At 39.4% G+C, this 20,398-nt stretch overlaps 1 protein-coding gene across 1 annotated transcript in view; it reads left to right on the top strand.

Moving 5' to 3' along the window:
* The window catches only part of LOC310932041 (guanine nucleotide-binding protein G(I)/G(S)/G(T) subunit beta-1), a 33,560-nt gene extending 13,793 nt beyond the window's left edge, over positions 1–19,767 (top strand). The window contains exons 2-11 of the mRNA XM_083895306.1: positions 9,036–9,142; positions 9,755–9,793; positions 9,938–10,044; positions 11,522–11,585; positions 12,065–12,227; positions 13,565–13,631; positions 13,879–14,080; positions 14,545–14,761; positions 17,148–17,263; positions 17,527–19,767. Of these exons, the coding sequence (XP_083751432.1) occupies positions 9,086–9,142; positions 9,755–9,793; positions 9,938–10,044; positions 11,522–11,585; positions 12,065–12,227; positions 13,565–13,631; positions 13,879–14,080; positions 14,545–14,761; positions 17,148–17,254 (1,023 nt within the window). The 5' untranslated portion in view covers positions 9,036–9,085 and the 3' untranslated portion in view covers positions 17,255–17,263; positions 17,527–19,767. The remainder of the gene's footprint in view (positions 1–9,035; positions 9,143–9,754; positions 9,794–9,937; positions 10,045–11,521; positions 11,586–12,064; positions 12,228–13,564; positions 13,632–13,878; positions 14,081–14,544; positions 14,762–17,147; positions 17,264–17,526) is intronic.
* Positions 19,768–20,398: the final 631 nt, after the last annotated feature.

Here is a 20,398-nt window from a genome sequence, read left to right as displayed (position 1 = left end):
AAAAATCTAAATATATTATAAAACAGTTCAAATATATGAACACAAGTTAATCATTTTAACAGGAATTGTATTAGCATGTGTTGTTTTTATTGAATCACTGTTGTTTTTTTTTTTGTTTGTTTGTTTTTCAAAACTCACCATTAAGCCAGGAGAATTTGTCATTAGAGCCTTGAGATTTGGCTCAGGGCAGGTTACTATTAGTTGTGAAGTTGACATTTCTTTGATTGACCAACAACTTGGTATATGAATAAACTCTGTGGTTACGTTGTCACTAGTGGTCTAACATGGCGGGAGATGCTGAGGCAAAAAGAGATTTGCCTCACTCAGTGGGATGGAGAGAGCACACTGGTGGAACCCTTGTAAATATTGCAAAGAGTGCTCTTCTCCTGGAAAGATGGATGGATAGAAGAGGAAGAAATAAGGTTGCTTTTCTCCAGGCATAGTGCTTTTTTAAAAGCCATCCCATTTGTATTGAGACATGTAAGTATAGTTCCAGTGTAAACCCAGGAAAAGGGATTTTACTGCTACCTGCGATTACACCTGATATTGACCAAGGTGCAACATGTGTGATCATGTAAATAAATGACATTGGAAAATAACATCCCCTAGACTTTCTTGCACCAAGCTTTTTGAGCTTTGACATGATCCAGCTACTTTGCCTTTGCTAGTGCAGTTTCTCCTCCTTTCCTTAGCGAGGGCATAAGATTGGTTCATTATTTAACAGATTTGTATTTGTTTTATACATTTTGTTTTGTGATTACAGCCACATACTTAAATACTGTCTGCATTTTCAGTCTAGTTGCAATGGATGGTTTAAAAATGAAACCAGGTACAAAAACGGTGAGCATCAAGATATCTTTGAATCAGGTCATCTCTGGATATCTGGCAATGCTCGCGTTCATCAACACATTTCTGAGCACAGAACTGAAGCTCATGCTATTATTTCTTTATTATTATAGTACTTATATACAGTCACTTATACTTGAGACCATTAGCACATTTTTAACATACTTTACACCCCCTAAAAAAACTTCTACCATGTAATATGCATAAACACTTTAAGTGTCAGGTCCGTTTCTTACCTATTGGTTCCCTCTTTCACTCGGTAGTGCACAGCAGTAGCTAAACAAAGTTGGTGGCGTCTTCAGTATATTTAGCAAGATGCACTCACCTGTATGAGTGTGGCCTAATGTAAATTTGTTTGACCCAATTTTGTGCGATGTGCCAACCCCATCTCTGTCTTTGTTTTTTTTGTCCTTACATTTGTCTTCTAACATGATCCTCCCTGTCAGGATCCCCTGTGTATCTCACTGTAATGCAGCCAATTGCACATAGCCTGGATGGACTCTGGTAAGTGCAATGGTTGTAGCAGAAACCACAGAGCAAGTGTATTTGTAAAGTGTGTGTACTGTCGCCACATCCGCTGAATGTTTTGACAACGGGAAGAGAGAAGACAAGTACAGCTAGGGAAACACCCTTAAAAAGGAAACGCCTGCCTAGAGAGACTTTATGCTTGTATTAAAGTGGGGGCAGCATGCTGACACAGATGATCAATAGTCAAGTCACTACACAGCCAGCTACTGGTAGACTAGCAATAAAGACCAGTCCCCTCCATATCCTGCTGTACCACTCATACTGTACTTTTCCATGAGCGGGAAATTGGCCACAAGCTAAAAGGCACTCAGAAGCACGAGAATACAGGGCTTGATAGAGAAGTGAGTTAGAAGGATGCAAACCTCAAGAAGGCAAGGGGTGTGGCAGCTGGTGTCCAAGCAGGAGGGCGTAAATTATTAACCCAGCCATCTCTTCCCCGCCTTTCAAATACTAACTTAATACACGACTGTCCGTGTCCCACTGCTGAGCACTTGTGGGTACACTCATTGGCCACTGTATTGGGTACACTGTGCTTAAACCGGGTTGGACCTCCTTTTGCTTTTGGAACTGCCTGAATTCTTTGTGGCATTAAATAATTGAGTTAAGTCCTCAGACATTTTTGTCTGTAATAACGTTGGTATCACGCAATTGCTTCTGATGTGTTGCCTGCATATCCAAGTAGGGGTGTTAAATAATAATTTTAAAGATGTAGACCGGATGATTTTGGCATTTATGCAGTGACAGCACATCAAAATTCCAGTTGAGAGAGCTAGCATCAACAGTGGCTAGTTTCAAACTTCGTATAGAGGAGCACTATGTCTCTCAAGTAAAGGAAAACATGAGTGGACAGTCATCGTGTGAGTTTCAAGCGGCTAACAAATAGGCTGTAAACATAGTTGTGTGCATTACATCATGATGCACCTTGATATTGAATCGTTGGCCAGGTAATTGTAATCAAAGTGAATCGTTAAGCTAGTGAAGATGCACAACTCTAACTATTATGCCCATCTCTCATTCCACCACATCCTAAAAGTGCTCTATCAGAGTGAGATCTGGTGACTGGCGGCCACTTGAATACAGTCCACTCCTTGTCATGTTCAGGAAACCAGTTAGGGATTTTTGAGCTTTATGACATGGCACATTTTCCTGTCGGAAGTACAAATCAGGAGGTTCTGGTCACAAGAGATAACACGATTATCAACTATACTCACGTAGGCTGTGGCATTTAAATGATTGTCATTAGGTACAAAGGAGCTCAATGTGTGCCATGAAATATCCCCCACACCATTTGATCACCGCAACTGAACAACCTGATCTTTTGATACATGGCAGGATTGTATACATGCTGTCATGTCATTTACACAAAATACACTACATAATTGTCATCTTAATGTTTGTCAAAACATTTATTCACTCTTTTATTGTCCAATCATAGCAAGTGCCTGCAAAGTGACTTGAGCCTAAAGCCCAATTTATACTCCTGCGTAAAGTGCTCTGCGTAGGTTAAGCAGAGACTCTGCGTCGACGTTGAGCCTCTGCGTCGACGTAGAGCCTGTCGAAGAGCCTCTGCGTCGTCTCCGACTGCCCGAAAATTTTTTTAAGTGTCTGTCACTCCATCAAAGGACAACGGAGACGGCAAGAGCTGCGATTGGTCCTCAGAACAGGCCGAGATAACGCTGCTCTGTGCCGGCTCACAGTGCGCACCCGAGCGTCCACAGAGGCGGAGCTCATCCCCGCCGACAACGTCGCTGCCAAACTATAAATACGTCATATCTTAATACACACAGCACGTGTTTAGACTCTAAATGGCCAATTTCTCACCTCAAATTATCTTAAAACTGCGTTTCGTGACACAGAAAAGTGAGAAACGGCCACTGTTTCAACAACCACAGTCTTTCTTTCTCTTTCTCTCGGACACTATTGCTCACTGTAGCCAGAAGCACAACAACCTTGCGCAGTGACCCCTACTGATCAGGCGGGAAATTGCAGCGCATGTCCGTCACCACGACGCAGAAGTTAAAGGCTCGAGGCGTCTCCGTGGTGACGCAGTCGGATAACGCATTACGCAGTCGGAGAAGTATAATGTGGCCTTTAGTTTCTGTTTCTCAGATGATAGGAGTGGCACCCTGTAAGGTCTGCTGTAACCCATCTGCTTTAAGGTTTGATTTGTTGTGCATTTTTGTTGTGAGTAATTGTTGAGTTTGTGTTTTCTTGAATTTCACATCTTGCCTTACCTCTGGCATCAACAAGGCTTTTGCTCTAAGAAGTGCTGCTCACTGGATATAGTCTATTTTGTGGACCATTCTCTGTTAACCCTATAGATGGGTTTTGGATGAAAATCGCAGTAGATGAGCAGACCATCCCACCTGGCAGCAACAGCCATGTGACTTAATGCTGAGTTTGAAATTCAATAGGTCATCTTGACCATGTCGAGATGCCTTAAAAACGTTGATGGACGCAAACTGAAGTCTTTGTAGCAATTTGTTTGTAATTTGTTGTGTGTTTGCAAATCTCTTGCACACAATCATGAGCATTCTCATCACATAACGGATGCAGGAGTAGAAATTTTTCAGGGCTAGTATGGCTACAAGATGCAGGTTTTTTAATGGACTGGTATTCACATGTTTCTTATTATTTACAAAGACTTTGACAGCCCACTTCAGTGTTTTACTTTGACTACCTGCAGGTAATTACACCAAAGCTTTGAAGCCCAAAAAATTGTATTCAGCCCTAATGTAGTGATGATTCCTGTGCACTATATAAAAAAGTAATCATGAATCCTATATTTAGTCTCAATGTTTTATCCTGTTCACCTGAACATGTCCTACAGATAGACAAGAGTCACGACTTGACTTGTAGTATCGTGTGTGGAGTGGAAAATTACAGTATAAATTAAATAAAATTCATTTTTATAGTGCTAAATCGCAACATACATTATCTCAAAAACCATAACAATTTTCTGATAATAATGTTGCCTCTGTTGTAAAGTATTTATTAGGTTGTGCCTCCTGCGAAGGTATAAAAATGACAAACCCACCATATTTGTGCAACTGCAACAAACCCTCAACCTCAGAGATGGTCATTGGTCACCATTACATTTGATTAAAAAAAGTGATGCATTTCAGAAAGGTGGTCCTTTATTGTAGGCTGTTTTTTATACTTAAAACACTTGTTCCCCTTTATGCTGTTCTAAAGAAAATATCACTTTTTAATATTTATTTTCAATAAACCCAGCAAGAAATAAGTAGGCCTCCTGTGCCATAATTCATGCTGGGAAGCTTATAGAGCCTGGCTCTCCTTCACCAAGGGGTTAATTAGCAGCTCCTCTCCCAATTGTCCTCTGCTTGTTCACTCTCATTAGTTTAATCTGGCTCTGTCCTCCAGCCTCCCTCCCTAGTCTCTATCCTCTTGTTCACAGAACATCTCAATACCTACCTTGACTCCTTATGTCATAAGGGTGGAGTCTCATTTTCTCCCATAAATCTGCTGCCCAACCCCACCAGACCATTCTGTCAATTTATACATTATATGCCTTTGCACCTGCTGTCCAATAGCCTTTGTTTCACCTTTCATTCATTTAGTTTGTAATATTTAATACAATTATTTAAATGGCACTTTCATTTCAGTTACAGTTTGGTCTACTAACATTTCTTATGTGCCAGTTATATTCTTACTTTCTGACATCTAAAAATAAAAATGAAATATTTTCTGATTACACATTTACAAGTCTAGATGGTGTGATAATGAATGGTGACTACATGATCATATAGAAAGGAGAAATACCAATGAAGTGCATTTGTGTGGAGTCGAATTACACTTCCTCTCTCCTGACTGTGTTGTGCTTGAGATGTCGGAGCTGATAGGAGTGGCTGGAAAATGTGAAGTCTGCTTCCCCCTCCTCTTTCTCCTCCTCCTCCCCCACCACCTCTCTAAAAATAGCTGGCAGAAAGAGAAGGCAGTGAAGTCGAGGCTCTATCTGTTGGGCTGCCAGTGGTTTCAACACCCACACCACCAGCACAAGAGAAAAATAGTCCTCTGAATCGCACCTCTATTACTAATCTCCAGTGAAAGTGGATTGCTTTATTTTATGTTTGTCAGTTATTAATTCATTCTTCATCCATTTTCAATTGGTCAGAATATTTGCATGGTAGAGGCCAAGGGTTTTTGATTCATTTGGTAAAAGACAAAGATTTGTAATGAGCTGACACAAAGCGGTTGGAAAAGACCATTTAAGGAATATTTTAAACGCGTAACACTGGAATGTTCCTGATGGGCTGCATTGATCTCCTGACCTCATTCCATTTGAGCTTGTTTAATTTGTTTGAACCACAGTGACGACAAACATCCCTAAAACAAGAGAAGTGAACATTGCTGCAGCAGAGCCATGGAAAGATGCCAGTATATTGCTTTTGTCAATGATTTATGACGTTTTTTTTAAAGAAGTAACTAAATGTGACTTGATTTAAGTTAATATATTAGTGTGTTTTTTTACACTGACCCATTATTGATTTATAAATAATCAAATTCAAATTATAGTTGGAAAGCTGGTTTACTAACCATTGACGGGTACTACACCACATCAGAAATGAGTCTACGATTCAAATACTTGTATCTAAACTACTTGTGACAAAATGTATTGTTTTTAGCTGTAGATTTTCACAGAGATAATGAGTTTATGGTGGAGCTGGATGTTGGATCTACTGCAGCACATCCCAAAGACTGTCAATGGGTTAAGATTATCTGGACTCTTGCAATTTGAGCCTCATTCATCCTGATTATTATCTTGGAATATGCACTGAAAAACTTGCTCATTCAGTATATTAATGTAGTCCATTGACCTAATGTTTGTAACATTGCTGAACCTGGACCTGATCAAGTAAAACAACCTCAGATCATAACTCTGCCCCAGCTGGCTAGTACATTAGGTACTAAACAAAATATGTAACTGAGTATGCAAGTTCTTTTGGTCGGGCAGTGTATACATCAAATCACAGTTGGTATAATGGGACTGAATTGATCAATATAATGTGGGGATCACTTTGTCAAAACCTGTGAAAGTGGAACTGGGTGCCGTAGAGTTATATAGATGTTTCATTCTCATTTTAGGCTTTTATGGAGTTTGCCTGGAGTCTTTCTGATTTCACAAATGCTGCATTCCATTCAGTTGTTGTATAAGTTATTTGATCCATTTAATAGTGATGTCCACCCAAACCAAGTGAACTGGTAATTGCCCAGTAACTGAGTTGATTATATTTGGTTATTTTTTTACCTCAAAGGCTACAATTGCACTCGGGTTCAGGCTAATCAGAACTTGACATTGTGGACACAATAATTTTGAGGTTTGGGAAATTGATCAATGATTTTCAATATTTTCTGACACTTTATGGACCAAACAAAAATGTACGGATTGAGTATTAAAATAATAATAATTATTAGTTGCAGCCCTGGTGGTGATGGCCTTCCATCACATAACTCAAATTATGTATTACATTATTTTTTTTAATTATTTCTTACAGCAAAAGACAACTCAAGACAAGAGGGCACTGAAGGAGCTCAAATTGTTGAGTAACACCAGTCATAAGTCATAAAAAAAAATCCAGTTACTTTATTATTTTTATTTTTCCAAATATTTAATCCCCGTAGCCCGTGAACATTCGCAATGCAATGCAGACACCACAGACACCACCCCATCATTCCTCAGACATTGTAAAACTCTACACAAGGTGCAAATATGTGAGAGAAGCAGGATCGGTGGCTCTGTCAACCTTTGTCCAACACAATGCAAAGCTCATTCAAGAACTGATTACAACAATGTTCATAGATATTCAAAGCAAAGTCGCCAGCAATGCCTTAATGTCAAGAACTATATTTGATGAATGCAGTCTACTTTTATGCCCATGCACCACCATCCCTATGGTGAGCTTAATGGTGTCTGCACAATGCAGTTATGTCTTTCAGAAACACTTTCATTTTTAGTTTAAATGAGGAAAAAACACAAATTGAGAAAGAAATTGATAACGGCTTTTGTGATAAAAAATTATACCCATCTGTCTTCCCGAATTGTTAAATGTCTATTTTTTATTTTTAAAAATCCCTTAACATGTACAAATGTTCTGATGTTTAATTACAGTATGTTTGGTAAAATCAGCTGGCCGTCTGTGTTAGCATTTAATTGTCTTTTACACAGAGGGCTGTTACAGAGAAGACGAGAATTAGCTTGTGATATTACCATGAGACGTTTTTATCACCAAGATTATGAGGGTAAGACGCCTTGCTGAGATGCAGACCCATTTATCAGCACTGGCCAATCAGATGACAGGTAGCTACAGGGATGTCAGGCGCTTGAAGGATAAGGTATTCATTCAGAAGGTCTTGACACTCCTCAGGACAGAGGACCTATACCGAAATCTAGAGAAACAGGGAGGTAAGCTTCGTTTGCCGTATTAATACTGGATTTGACATTAAAAAAAACAGCGCTGTTCAGTTTTTTCATGTAGCTGTAAAACAAATTGTTAGGGTTAAATTGTCCATGTCTATTTGAAAAGAGAAATCATAAACGGACGACAATTCCTCAATTTACTGAACAGGATGTGGTCTATGAAATTATTATTATCATCCTGTTGTTCACCGTTGCCGTGGAAAGTTTTACCTGCTGAAGCGATGTGATTTATTTTGACACTTAAAGCAGTGGTGACGTTACAAACTACACGCTTATCCAGTGTCGAGGATGCTTCAGGGCCCCAAAACCCAAACATCATAATTGTTCCAGTACAATTTTGAAGTATAATTTGCCTTCTGTGTTGGGAGAGTGAAAGTGTCTGGACTAAGAGCGTCAACCAGAGGATTGGGGTCAGCGGGAAAGCCACTGCTTTTAGGATCATCAGCAGGTTTTGTCTTAACCGGATTTTGCTGTAGGAGCTGAATCAACTGTGTCCCAGGATTACAGAATGACATTGGAGGAGAGTTTAGAGTCCAGAGGCCAGGGCATTGATAGTTTCAGCAGACACTGCCCAGCTGAGCTCCTTGGGGTTCCAGTTGTACAAGGGAACCAAAGTTGGCTTCTTGTTCTGCGTCTCGGCTTTCATCATATCTGGAATCTTAATACTTGCCTGAATTTGACGATCAATAGGTGGTTTATTTTGGTCTGTTGTTAGTGGAGTATATTTTTCTTAAATGTTTTATCATTAATTTTTCCCTAGACTGTTGAGGAATGCTTATCAGCTGCTTAGCCTAGCAAGATATTTAAGCAAGGGTTTGCTTCTGTTCGAGAGTGAAAACTAAATCAACATCTTCCTCAAAATTGATATCTTAAGCTTAAAGTAGCTGTCCTAGTGCTTGTTGCTAGGTAACAGTTTCGAGCTGGCAAGGACAAGTCTAGAGCTGTCAAGAAAGTGTCGGACTACTCCAATTCTCTGACTTATTGTGAACCTACATATTAGATTAAGGTGACAGTATGTGATCCACAGCTGCATTTTGTTGAATTAGGCATGGTTGTCAAATTATCATGAAAGCTGGAGGGTATGGTATCTTTACAATTGGCCAAGTGGCTTTCATGTAATTAGTTCTCCATCATTCATTGTAAAAATATGTCTATATGAGCTATTTGTTCATACATTTTGTGCATTTGTGTTTAACTTGAGCATTCCATTTCTTGTCTTCAGATCAGCAAGAGTCAAGGCGGCGGAGCGAAGCACACCAATAGCAGAGGAAAATGAGTGAACTGGATCAGCTACGCCAGGAGGCTGAGCAGCTCAAGAACCAGATCAGAGTAAGTCCTTCACTGACCTCAGGTCTGCTTGTTTGCTATTCTGTTTTTCCCACTAGTTAACAAATAAGTATTTTTGTTAAGTAACTTTTATACTATTTCACATCTGCGTTGAAAACCACTTTCACTGAGAAGCTATCATTCTGATGATATTGGTGCTACATCTGTCATTATAAAGGCGCAGCACATATTAGAATTGATTGTCATTGTTGATAAGCCACATAAAACAGTTTGTCAATGTTAAATATTTAGAGATATAAATCCAATACACATTTTATATCCAGTGACACTGCTAATAATATTCACAAAATCCAACCAATCTTCACAACAAAACACTGCTGCAATATCGTGCAATATCATCACCTGCTAATGTCTGTGCAAAATTCTCATCAACATCATGGTGATATGCAACCATATAAGAATCCTCCATACTGTTGTGCCACTGTATAGTGATATTGAGGTGTTAAATGACCGTTGACCCCCATCAATGATGGTTTTTCATGGGGGCATTGTTCACTTAATTCAGTGTATTGGTTGCACTTGCAGTTTCTGGTTTTCCGAAAGTGTAGTTAAATCACAGATGTTATCAGATTTAACTGGGTTGTTTTGTTACAGGATGCCAGGAAAGCGTGTGCGGATGCTACCCTGTCTCAGGTAAGAAATAATGTTCATGCCATGATATTGGCTTATCACTGTTTAATGTTCAACTATGATTTGTTTTAAAATAATACAAAGATGAAATCTAAGTGCAAACTAATTTTGATGGTCTCCGTTTCCCCCCGTCTTAACCTTGTTTAGATCACAGCTAACATTGACCCTGTTGGCCGAATTCAGATGCGCACTAGACGGACACTGAGGGGGCATCTGGCTAAAATCTATGCCATGCACTGGGGCACTGACTCGAGGTAATTTCATTCATCTTTGCCCTATTTTGCGTTTATTTTCCCTGAGGGTCCTTGTCAAATCATGACATTCCACAATAGCTCACTCTTTTTGTCATAAAACCCTTTTCATACATGTGTGTACATCGATCTGTCAGATTTACATTTGCCCAGTGTTCCAACAATTCCACACTGGTATATTTGTGTTCATGCACAACAGGCAATGAGTTGTTTAAAGTATATTGGGCCTTTATCATCCACTCTTCTTGTAGTGTGTCTACTGTGTTGTGTGTCTGTCTGCGGTGTTTGTGTGCATTGGGGGTGGGGTATGTGGGTAGGGAAAATACTCAAAATGGAGTCAGCCTTTGTTAGTGCTGTGTTGAGGCTGATGAAGCAGATGAAGTAGCACTCCTCACCTAAACGTCCGTTTTCCCTGGAGTTGTACACACCCCTCTCCTCAGCAACCAGCAACTTAATCACTCAGGTGCTGGTGAATGTCAGTCCATAGAGAGGCTAGTGCAAACTGCTTTGTCACCTCATCATCCTCCTCTCGGTTGTATATAGCTCTGTTTTTATCAGCTCGTTCTTTTTGTCAGAAGTTGGGGAATGTATTAAACTACCTACAAAATGGCATTTTGATCTATCTTGTCTAAGTCTGATGGTGATGGCCATGAGAAAACATTTCAATGTAATGGTTTTCCATTAGTTGAAGAAAGAACATTAGTGGCTGTGTGATATTTAAAACAAATTTAATAACTCATGTCTCACTGTAAAAGTGTTTTTCATAATCAAAATGTATGGTTCTATTATTTAAGAAAATAAGCAGCTCAAAGTGTATCATTGTAGACTTGTAGCTGATGCACACATGTGCACCTGTATTGTTTCTGAAGTTGGGACAATTTTCTAGTTTTGAAAGAAAACACAAACCCTTCTGGCCTGATGTGGTGGAGAGAGTGTGCACATGTAAGTGCGTTCCTGCCAGTCTGGTAGTTAAGATTTAGTCCCACCAGGCCTTGGTGTGTTCACTCTTTTTCCTGTGTGCATTGGGACTATCACTGTGGTTACTCTTATTGGAGTCACCCAGATAGCATAGCCACAGAGGTACCCAAGAGTCCTCTCTGCATGCTGCATTTGTTGGCTGCTTTTGTGTACATAAAATATTGAAAGTGAATAAATGATCTTGAAAAACACTAATAGTTTATTATAATTACAGACAAATGAATCACTCATCTCTCTGAATCATTTGTTTTTAGGATTAGTGTGGCCTATCCTGTGTTATACTGGGATGTCGACAGCCTGAAAATAGATATACAGAAGTATAGAATCATTATAAAACATCTATAAAAATTATATTGTTTAGTGGGTATTAGCCATTCATGACTTGCATGTTTCAGTCCTCTTTACTTATTAGTCTGCTGGTCAAGCTGAAATGAAAGTTGGGGGACTGGTCATTTAAAAGTGTTCTTTGGTTTGAACATCCTTGTCTTTCTTTTTTTATTAGGCTTTTGGTCAGTGCCTCCCAGGATGGCAAACTCATTATTTGGGACAGCTACACCACAAACAAGGTAAAGAAAATAAACATAGCTCAATGTCCTGTCATTTGTGTGGTGTTATACTATGTTTTTGTAAGAAAAAGGTACCTGTACTTATGGCAGGTGTTGTAATCAGCCACAGGTTTGAGTTACCTTTGGGTGACACTTTGAACAATAATATTCCCAAGTTATAATTAATAAAGAAATTGAACTTAAAGCAAATATTGGCATTAAAATAGATTTAACAGAGTTGAAATTAAATCTTACACCCTGGGCAGCTGGGTTCATTTCTATTGACAAAATGCTGTGTTCACTATAAAACAATTTGCAAGAGTTTGAAGGCGCCAAGTAATGCTATTTATAGTTGGCTTTGTGCCCTTGAAAGGTTAAGTTAATATTGTCGACAGACTTTGTCACTCCCCTCCCCTCTCTCTCTCTCTCTCTCTCTCTCTCTCTCTCTTCCATCTGTCACTGCATACTATCTAATATTAAATCTTCCTCCTCTCATACAGGTCCACGCCATCCCGTTGCGCTCCTCCTGGGTGATGACGTGCGCCTATGCCCCCTCTGGGAACTACGTGGCCTGTGGAGGCCTGGACAACATCTGCTCCATCTACAACCTGAAGACCCGTGAGGGGAATGTGCGTGTCAGCCGTGAGCTGGCTGGGCACACAGGTAAGCTGGACATATTGCTTAGCATGGTCCCCTTTACCCGTCAGTCCCAGGATTTTTTCGATGATCAGAACGACCTATCAGTTGTTAGAATTTGTTCTTAAAGTACTCTGTAAGCTGTAAGATTTATTTGTATTCATACATTACTTTAAACATACAGTCTCTGTCAAAACTACATTTTTTAGCTTAGTATCAGAATAAGTCCCCATCTACAACAACATACCTTAAAATGCACATCACATTACCGTCGGTATGTGTATTCTCGCGTAAACAGGAAGTGGATTGTTTGGAGTTATCCCGTACCAGTCAGGAAGTGACTGTGAAACACTGCATCATGGGTCCTGAAGGTGTCTGTTTGAGCCAGTTCAAACCAAAACTCCACTTCTCAGTGTGCAAACTAAGAGAAGGCCAGCAGCTGAACGTCCAGTTGAAGTTTTCCAATGCAGGGGCTCTGAAACTCCAGAGTAATCTGGATGGCAGGTGTAAATGTAACTATAGTAACACATTTAAACAAATGTGTGCTCTTAATGAGCAGCAACAAAAAAAATCACCCTTGTATAAATCCTCCATTTAGCAATATGGAGTTCTCTAGAGAATTCTCTGAGAGAATTAATGGGAAAATACTAAACATAAGGTTCCATTGTGTTTGCTGCTTTACACAAAAAATGTATTTAGGATGAGAGGAGTTTAGTGTTGTGTATATGAATTTGTTTGAAACTCTGAGATAATTTCACTTGTCACAGACTGATGGGACACTTTACCTGAACTGTAGAGAGTATTTTGCATTTATGTAATTATTAACCCTGATACTGATAACCAGTCAAATTTTAGCAATTATATTAATAAGTGCAGTAAATCCTTTGTTTGTGTTATCCAAATGCGCTTGTCACCTTAATTATTTTCACATCAAGTCCGATGTTGTCTGTCTGTAAAGAAGGAAAAACCAAAAACGGGAGATGATCGAGCAATATCCCAGCTCAAAGTAATGAAAGTGTAGACGAGGAGCATTCATCTGATCAGTGTCACATGATGCAGGAAGTGTGTCAGCGTTTTCGTTCTAGTTCCCTCACTATAGGGAGGGGTACATGCACTCTGCCAGCCAGTAAAGGATGAGCCATGGAAACAAGTCATGACCCATTAGACACATTTCTTTTCCTGTTACCGACAGTAAGCTGGTCCATTCATCACACATTTAGACAGACAGCCTTCTCAGAGGTGCTGAATTTTCTTGGAATGTTTTTTTTCTCTATGCATATGGTAAGGAAATGGAACTGGTACACCCCTCAGTGTGGAATAGGTAATGAATGAGTTATTAAGTCAATATGTTTGATTCCTCACAGGTTACCTGTCTTGCTGTCGCTTCCTGGATGACAACCAGATTGTCACCAGCTCTGGAGACACCACCTGGTGAGTTATGAAACTGCACCTAGCTCAGTTGGATACACGACCACACAATTACTCTTTTGAAATAGCATTAAAAGGTTGACATTACATATGTGACTCTGGACTAACTTATATCACACTTGTGGAATCAACTTTTAGTATTATGTGCACTTCACTCAGCCACCAGTATCTCTTTCCTCGATGACGACGATTCAGGTCTTTTGTATTATAACAGCTGTAACTGCATGATGATGGTTCTGTTTTCTTGCAGTGCTCTGTGGGACATTGAGACTGGTCAGCAGACAACTACATTTGCTGGTCACACCGGTGATGTCATGAGTCTCTCTCTGGCACCTGACACCAGGCTGTTTGTGTCTGGAGCTTGCGATGCCTCAGCCAAGCTCTGGGACATCAGAGAAGGAATGTGCCGACAGACCTTCACTGGCCATGAGTCAGACATCAACGCCATCTGCGTAAGGCCACACACACACACACACACACACACACATACACACACATACACACACACACACACATACACACACACATACACACACACACACACACACACACACACACTCACTCCCTTTTATGTTGTATACTTAGTATCATGTTGCTAGACATTAATCTAATCTAAGTCAAGTGTGTCAGAGCAGCTGCGTCCTTTAGGGCAAGATCAAGTGTAGTCACAAGTTTTTAAGCTAAGTGCAAATAAAGAGGCAGCTTCTACAAGTCTGGTGTTGGTGATCGTTACATATATTAAAATGTTTATCTGTTAAAGCGGCTTCCTGCATAGATGAGCCATTTCAGAGTAACATAAATCATACATTTCTGCTAATATATAAATACATGTTCATACTAGAAACAGTTTCAATCACTATTACTATATAAAGGCGTGTATTGGCAACTGAAAGACTCTTTTGACCTTTTATTTTAGTTCTTCCCCAATGGCAATGCCTTTGCCACGGGCTCAGACGACGCTACCTGCCGGCTGTTTGACCTGCGTGCTGACCAAGAGCTCATGGTTTACTCACATGACAACATCATCTGCGGAATCACCTCTGTGGCATTCTCCAAGAGTGGCCGCCTACTGCTGGCCGGCTACGACGACTTCAACTGCAACGTGTGGGACACTTTGAAGGCTGACCGTGCAGGTAAGGCACTGTGCAGGTGTGAAGAGCTCAGCTGAAGAAACGCACTACCCTGGCTGATATATCCATGCTACTTCATACAGGCAATTTCAAGATTCCTTTTTTTGAGGGCGTAATTGTGCCTAATGCACACTAGAAGCATCAAAAACATGCGGTGGAGACTGGGTGCAATTAAAAGAAAAGGTTTTGGGTTCATTAGCAAAGTGACAGTGGTAATACTTTTAGCTCTTTGATTACCTGGCCTGAAAACATCTTATTTGCTTCAAAATGGTCAACAAAAGTGATCCTTCATCCGAGTTTCAGCAAGGCATGGTCTGAGATTCTACCAATATACAAGTCAAGACAGGCAGTGACAGTCCAAAAGCCCTGTCACTGCCTTCAGCCATCATATCACTGAAAACACAGCTGACTAACTTGTAGGGGAGGGATTCTGTTACTCAATGATGCAAACTAACTGTTTGACTATTTTTTAATACCTTGGTGTTTTATAAACGGTTATCTGCCCATGTCTAGTTTCAATGTCTGTGAAACAACGCAATTAGCTAATCACAAATGTTGCAATTTAATTGTTTTACGCTAGATGGAAATTGCAATGACGGTTTGAAGGAAAGAAATCCTATCTTTAAGTTCTTATCCTTGCATTATAGTTTAGTAGTTAACATTTCAATGGGTTTGTTTTGTAATTCCCCATCTTGTTTTAAAACAGTAACACAGTGAATATGGAAGTGAAGTAGGGCTGGGCGATTAATACATTTTACATAGGATTTATTTGTTTGGACGATGTAAAAAAAAATAAAAATAGATTTTTCACATTTTTCGCTAACAGGTGTGAGACACAGGCTCATACAGTGTGTGCATTTCCAGTGTATTTGAAAGTATTCCTTGCTGTGTGAAGTAACCACAGATTTTTGTTGCATACATCTGTATTTGGATGGTTATATGATTGGTTAATCAATTTCCTGGCAGAGACTAAATTAAGGCAACCAGACATTTCCAAAGTTGTGAAAAGTGACCGGATTATCACAAATTGGGTAAAGATGGTTAAGTCTTTCAAGATTGTGTATATACTACAGAATACACATAAGCCGCTGGAAGGCTAAACACTGACGGAGCTGCAAAACTCCATGAGTGTGATGTAGACGTGAATAGGACAACTACTATGCGCGGAAGCTTCACATGTCTCAACGCAGTGTGTCTAGAGCTAAAAAAAAAAATGTATCTGTAAGGATTGTGATGGTCAAAGAGAAACATCAGGGTTTAGACCAGTTCAATCTAGAACATGTGGCTGGGATTTAAATGTTCCCGTTTACTCACAGTCCCAATGAAACGTCCTGTGATGCTGAGGTGTCCTGATGTTTGCAGCATCACCTGGTGGTCATTTTCAAACTACTCCCACAGAAAACAATTACAGTTAAAGCAGTTTTTTCAAAGTAGAATGGGATTAAAAATGTCCCTTTCCCCCCTGTTGGTTCATAAATGGGCAAAATTAAGACAATAATCTTCCTTTCAGTTCCTATCGTGGTCGCCTGTCCCGCAATATTTTCATGTTCTAGCTTTAGTTGAGCTTACAGCATAATTAGGCCTCTTATTGTGCCGCACACAAATCTATACACTTGCTCTTTACTAAAGGCCAACAGTGGAATACACATATGTTCACATGATTTTGTGTTTGATGCGTTGTATAAACATTTTTGATAGATGGTATCTTGTTTGCCTGACAAGCTGCAAAATCATTAACACCTGTTCAGGGAAACGGCGTCTCCAGAGTTCCATTATGACACAAGTGATTTGATATTGATAATTGTTTGTTTTGTTTTTTATCCGAGTATTGTTAGTTAGTCCTCTCTGACACTAGAAGAGCATAAGCTTGTGTATAAAAGGCATGTACATCTGGGAGAGCAGCAAGCGTCACCTGCTCCTGCAGTGACGAGCCCCTGTGGAGGCATGAATACTTTACAGATATTGACATAGTGGGATAGGGATCAGAGGCGGCCCACAATTGAGGCAGGCCATTTGAAATACAACACAGACACACACACACACACACACACTTAAGCACAAATGCTCCATGTAATATTAATTATGAGCACATAGCATCAATACAAGTGTGCAATAATTGTCCATACACTCTGCAGGTGTTATTTGAAATGTTGAAACTTAACCTTTCCCACATGTTTCACATGATAGGAGTGAGCACAGATTTCCATAGATATGTCCCTAATGTGTAGCCATTTGGAATTGTAATCTTTTTTTCCCTAATATCTAGTTACAGCTGGGTGATATTGCCAAAAATACCAGTCGATATTGCTAATTACATAAGCTAGTATGTGATATGGGTCATGCCAGCAGGGTGGTTGCTGTGTCTGAGCCTCTGCTGTCTGATGTGCAGGTGTCCTGGCTGGTCATGATAACCGGGTGAGCTGCTTGGGTGTGACCGATGACGGCATGGCAGTGGCAACAGGGTCCTGGGACAGCTTCCTCAAGATCTGGAACTAGAGTCTGAAGGTAAATGAGCGGAGAGGAATGTTTTCCAGTGACCACCTCATCACCACTTTCATCCCAGCATGGAGCCTCGGCTAGAGTTTGCATTTACTGCCATCTGGGGGTCAATGATGAATGTACATATGACATATGAATTTCATGTCAAATCCTAGACTTGAGTGATGATGTTTTTTATTATTATCTTAACCATTAAGAAATAAGTACATGTGAATATTTGCACCCGTAACAATGTCTTTTGTTTGTTTGTTCTTTTATTTTTCCTCCAGATGGCATCCGGACTCCAAAATTGAGTGGAAGACCATTCCAACATCACATTGTTAAATTTTATTGCATATCCAATCTTTTCAAAAAACACCATGATACTGACTCCAAACCCCCCCCCACCCACCCCCACCCCCCTTAAAGAAATATCAAGGGCAAAAAAATCTCTCTCTCTATCTCTCTCTTTCTCTCTCTTTCTCTCTCTCTCTCTCTCTCTCTCTCATTTAAAAGAGCACAATTGTCTGTCACTCATTCAGCTACAAAAACATTTGAGAGGGGAACAAAAAAAGCTCGGAAGAATTGGTGGTTTCCAAACAGAGCAGAGGGGAAAATTGTGCGTTCCTCCCATGACCATGGTCTGGTATTGTAGTAAGTGAAAAAGAGAGGGAAAAAAAACACACCGCTGCCACCACCACCACCACCAAGCAAACATCCTCATGAATCACAGGTGTGAGTGAAGGTTATAACATGACAGTGATCTAACTTTTTGGCCCATGTCTATTTTTGTTTCTGTTGTTTTCATTATTTTTATTTTGGTTTTTTTTCTAGTGAAAGAGAATTAGATCAGCAAACTTGTCAGTTTAATGTTTAAAATGAGGATCAAAGCTTTGTTTTATTTCCTAGTCTTTACACATTTTAGAGAATGTTTTTAAGTGGAAAAACTAAAAGAACCTCCAGATCATGTCATTTTAAATCCAGCTTTATCCCACTGGAGAACAAAGTGAGAGAGTTGAGCTTCAACAGGGAGTCCTCAAGCCACTTCTGGCCCTGCTGTATATTTAGTCCCATGATACTTTTACTGTTTTTCTTCTTTTTTTTCCTCCAGTGTAGTCCACAAATCTTTGTTTGCACAAAAATTAAACTTTGCATATATAGAATAATGTCTAAAGAAAAAAAAGTTAACTAACCAAGCACATGCTGTTTATGATAATGAATGCTCGTTTTTAAAACGAAAAAAAACAAACAAAAACAAAAAAATACCAAATCATTTTAACCATTCTTACACCTTTTTGTCTGGCGACAGTGTAGAATAATTAAATGAAGATTAACCCAGCGGATCATAATCCACCCTGCCCTCTTTTTACTAGTTTTTTTTTTCTCCTTTTAATTTACTTTTTCTTTTCCCTGGTTTTCTGTTGCCCGTGGTTGGGACCGGTGATGTGATTTTGGTCGGGTAGGGAGTTACCTCCACTTTCGTCCCGGTTTGCGATCCGGACGTTTCTCTTATAACAGAGGTGCCCATTCCGTGCTTGGAAATGCAGTTACTACTCTGTGAATGACATGTTGTATAAATCAATGTTTGAAAATAATGATATTGAAACTTTTTAAGTTAAAAACGAAAAAAAAAGATTTTGGTTGTCTGCCATGGGTGGGTTATCTCTTAGAATCGCATGCTGTAGAATTGCTTAAAAAGGTGCATATGGAATTAAGTCCTTTGATGTTTTTCTTTAAGAAAATAACCTGTTGAATATATCAATACAATGGTATTTATATTTTTCTTTGTCTTTCTTTTTTCTTTTTCTTTTTGGCTACTCTGTGCATACATGATTCAACTACAATGTCAAAGCTATGCACTTGAGAAGCAAACCCTGCAACATTAATGGTTACTTGGTCCATACTTGGGAGGGATTCCACTAATTAAGAAGTAACGTAAATGTTTAAAATTGTACACACATGCATACATACATACATCCATTCACCTAAACATACACACGATCTCCAATGGAACAAATAAATTGTCATTCCTACTGTAGCAAACAAAATTCCACTTACAAGAAAAACATTTTATAACAGGTTTTTTTCTGTCCTTTATTAAAAAATACAAAAAAATGCAGCATCTGAATGGCAGAATTTTCTGTTGTTCCCTTCTTGTAAACAGAGACGCTCTTTCTTTAGCAGTAGTGACATTTTTTCCATTCTTGTTTTTTTTCTCTGCGACATTCTGTACAAAAAATGTGCTGTAATTGTGCGTTAGGCCTGGAGTTGGCAAAAAATAAAATGAAATAAAAAATATTAAAAATTTATTAAATTCCCTTTCCTTTTCTCTTTCTCCATCAAATAACTGTAGAGCTCTGCACCCCCACTGTTCCCTTTTCACCTTTTGTATTTAATTTTAATGTCAGTCAGTGTACAACCGAAAGCTGGATGCAAGATAGAAACTATATTAAAATGTACTGTTATTTAAGATGTAATAAAAAGCAGTTTGAGATGACCTACTGTGTTGAGTGTGATTCACTTATAGCGGTTCCCACTGAAGCTAGAATGTTGCAGACTGTTTTGGTTTCCTTGTAATTATGTTTAAGTCAAATAAACAATTTCTTATCCACTGTTGAATCAGCCTGACTCCTCTGTGCATTAATTTACTGTGTGTTTCTGCGTGCACGTGCGTGTGTGTGTTTGAAGACAGCCATGTTGAATATCCATCCATGTTTACACTGGGTGTAAATAAACACAGTAGAGTGTTCTTTTAAGAGCAGATATTGTGAGGATGTATCTACTTCTTAAATGGTGGACATGTTTACAGCAGATATGGAGCATTAGTGTTAGTGTATATCAGTTCAATGCATTTGTTTGCTAACGTTTCACCGTCTATATTGCCCCCTAGTGGACACATTTTAACCTTAATTTTACCATGAAGTCACAATGGGGTTAAAATCTTCTTTACATGTGAAAACTAGTCAGGATGGTGTGTGTGTGTGAGTGAGTGGCATCAAACAACCATGTTAACACCAACAAATAACACCAGAAGAAGAACAAGACAGCAATAATGGGACATTATTTTATAAGTTAATTAGTTTTCTCCTTTTCTCCAGGTTCTCAGGTTTAGTCCCACAGCCCTAAAACATGCAGATTAGGGGAATGGGTAAATTGGACACT

The sequence above is a fragment of the Microchirus variegatus genome (genome assembly GCF_963457635.1).
Source record: "Microchirus variegatus genome assembly, chromosome: 9".
Classification (NCBI taxonomy): Eukaryota; Metazoa; Chordata; class Actinopteri; order Pleuronectiformes; family Soleidae; genus Microchirus; species Microchirus variegatus.
Note: the sequence above shows the minus strand (reverse complement) of the source record. Positions and strands in the feature narration are given on the sequence as shown.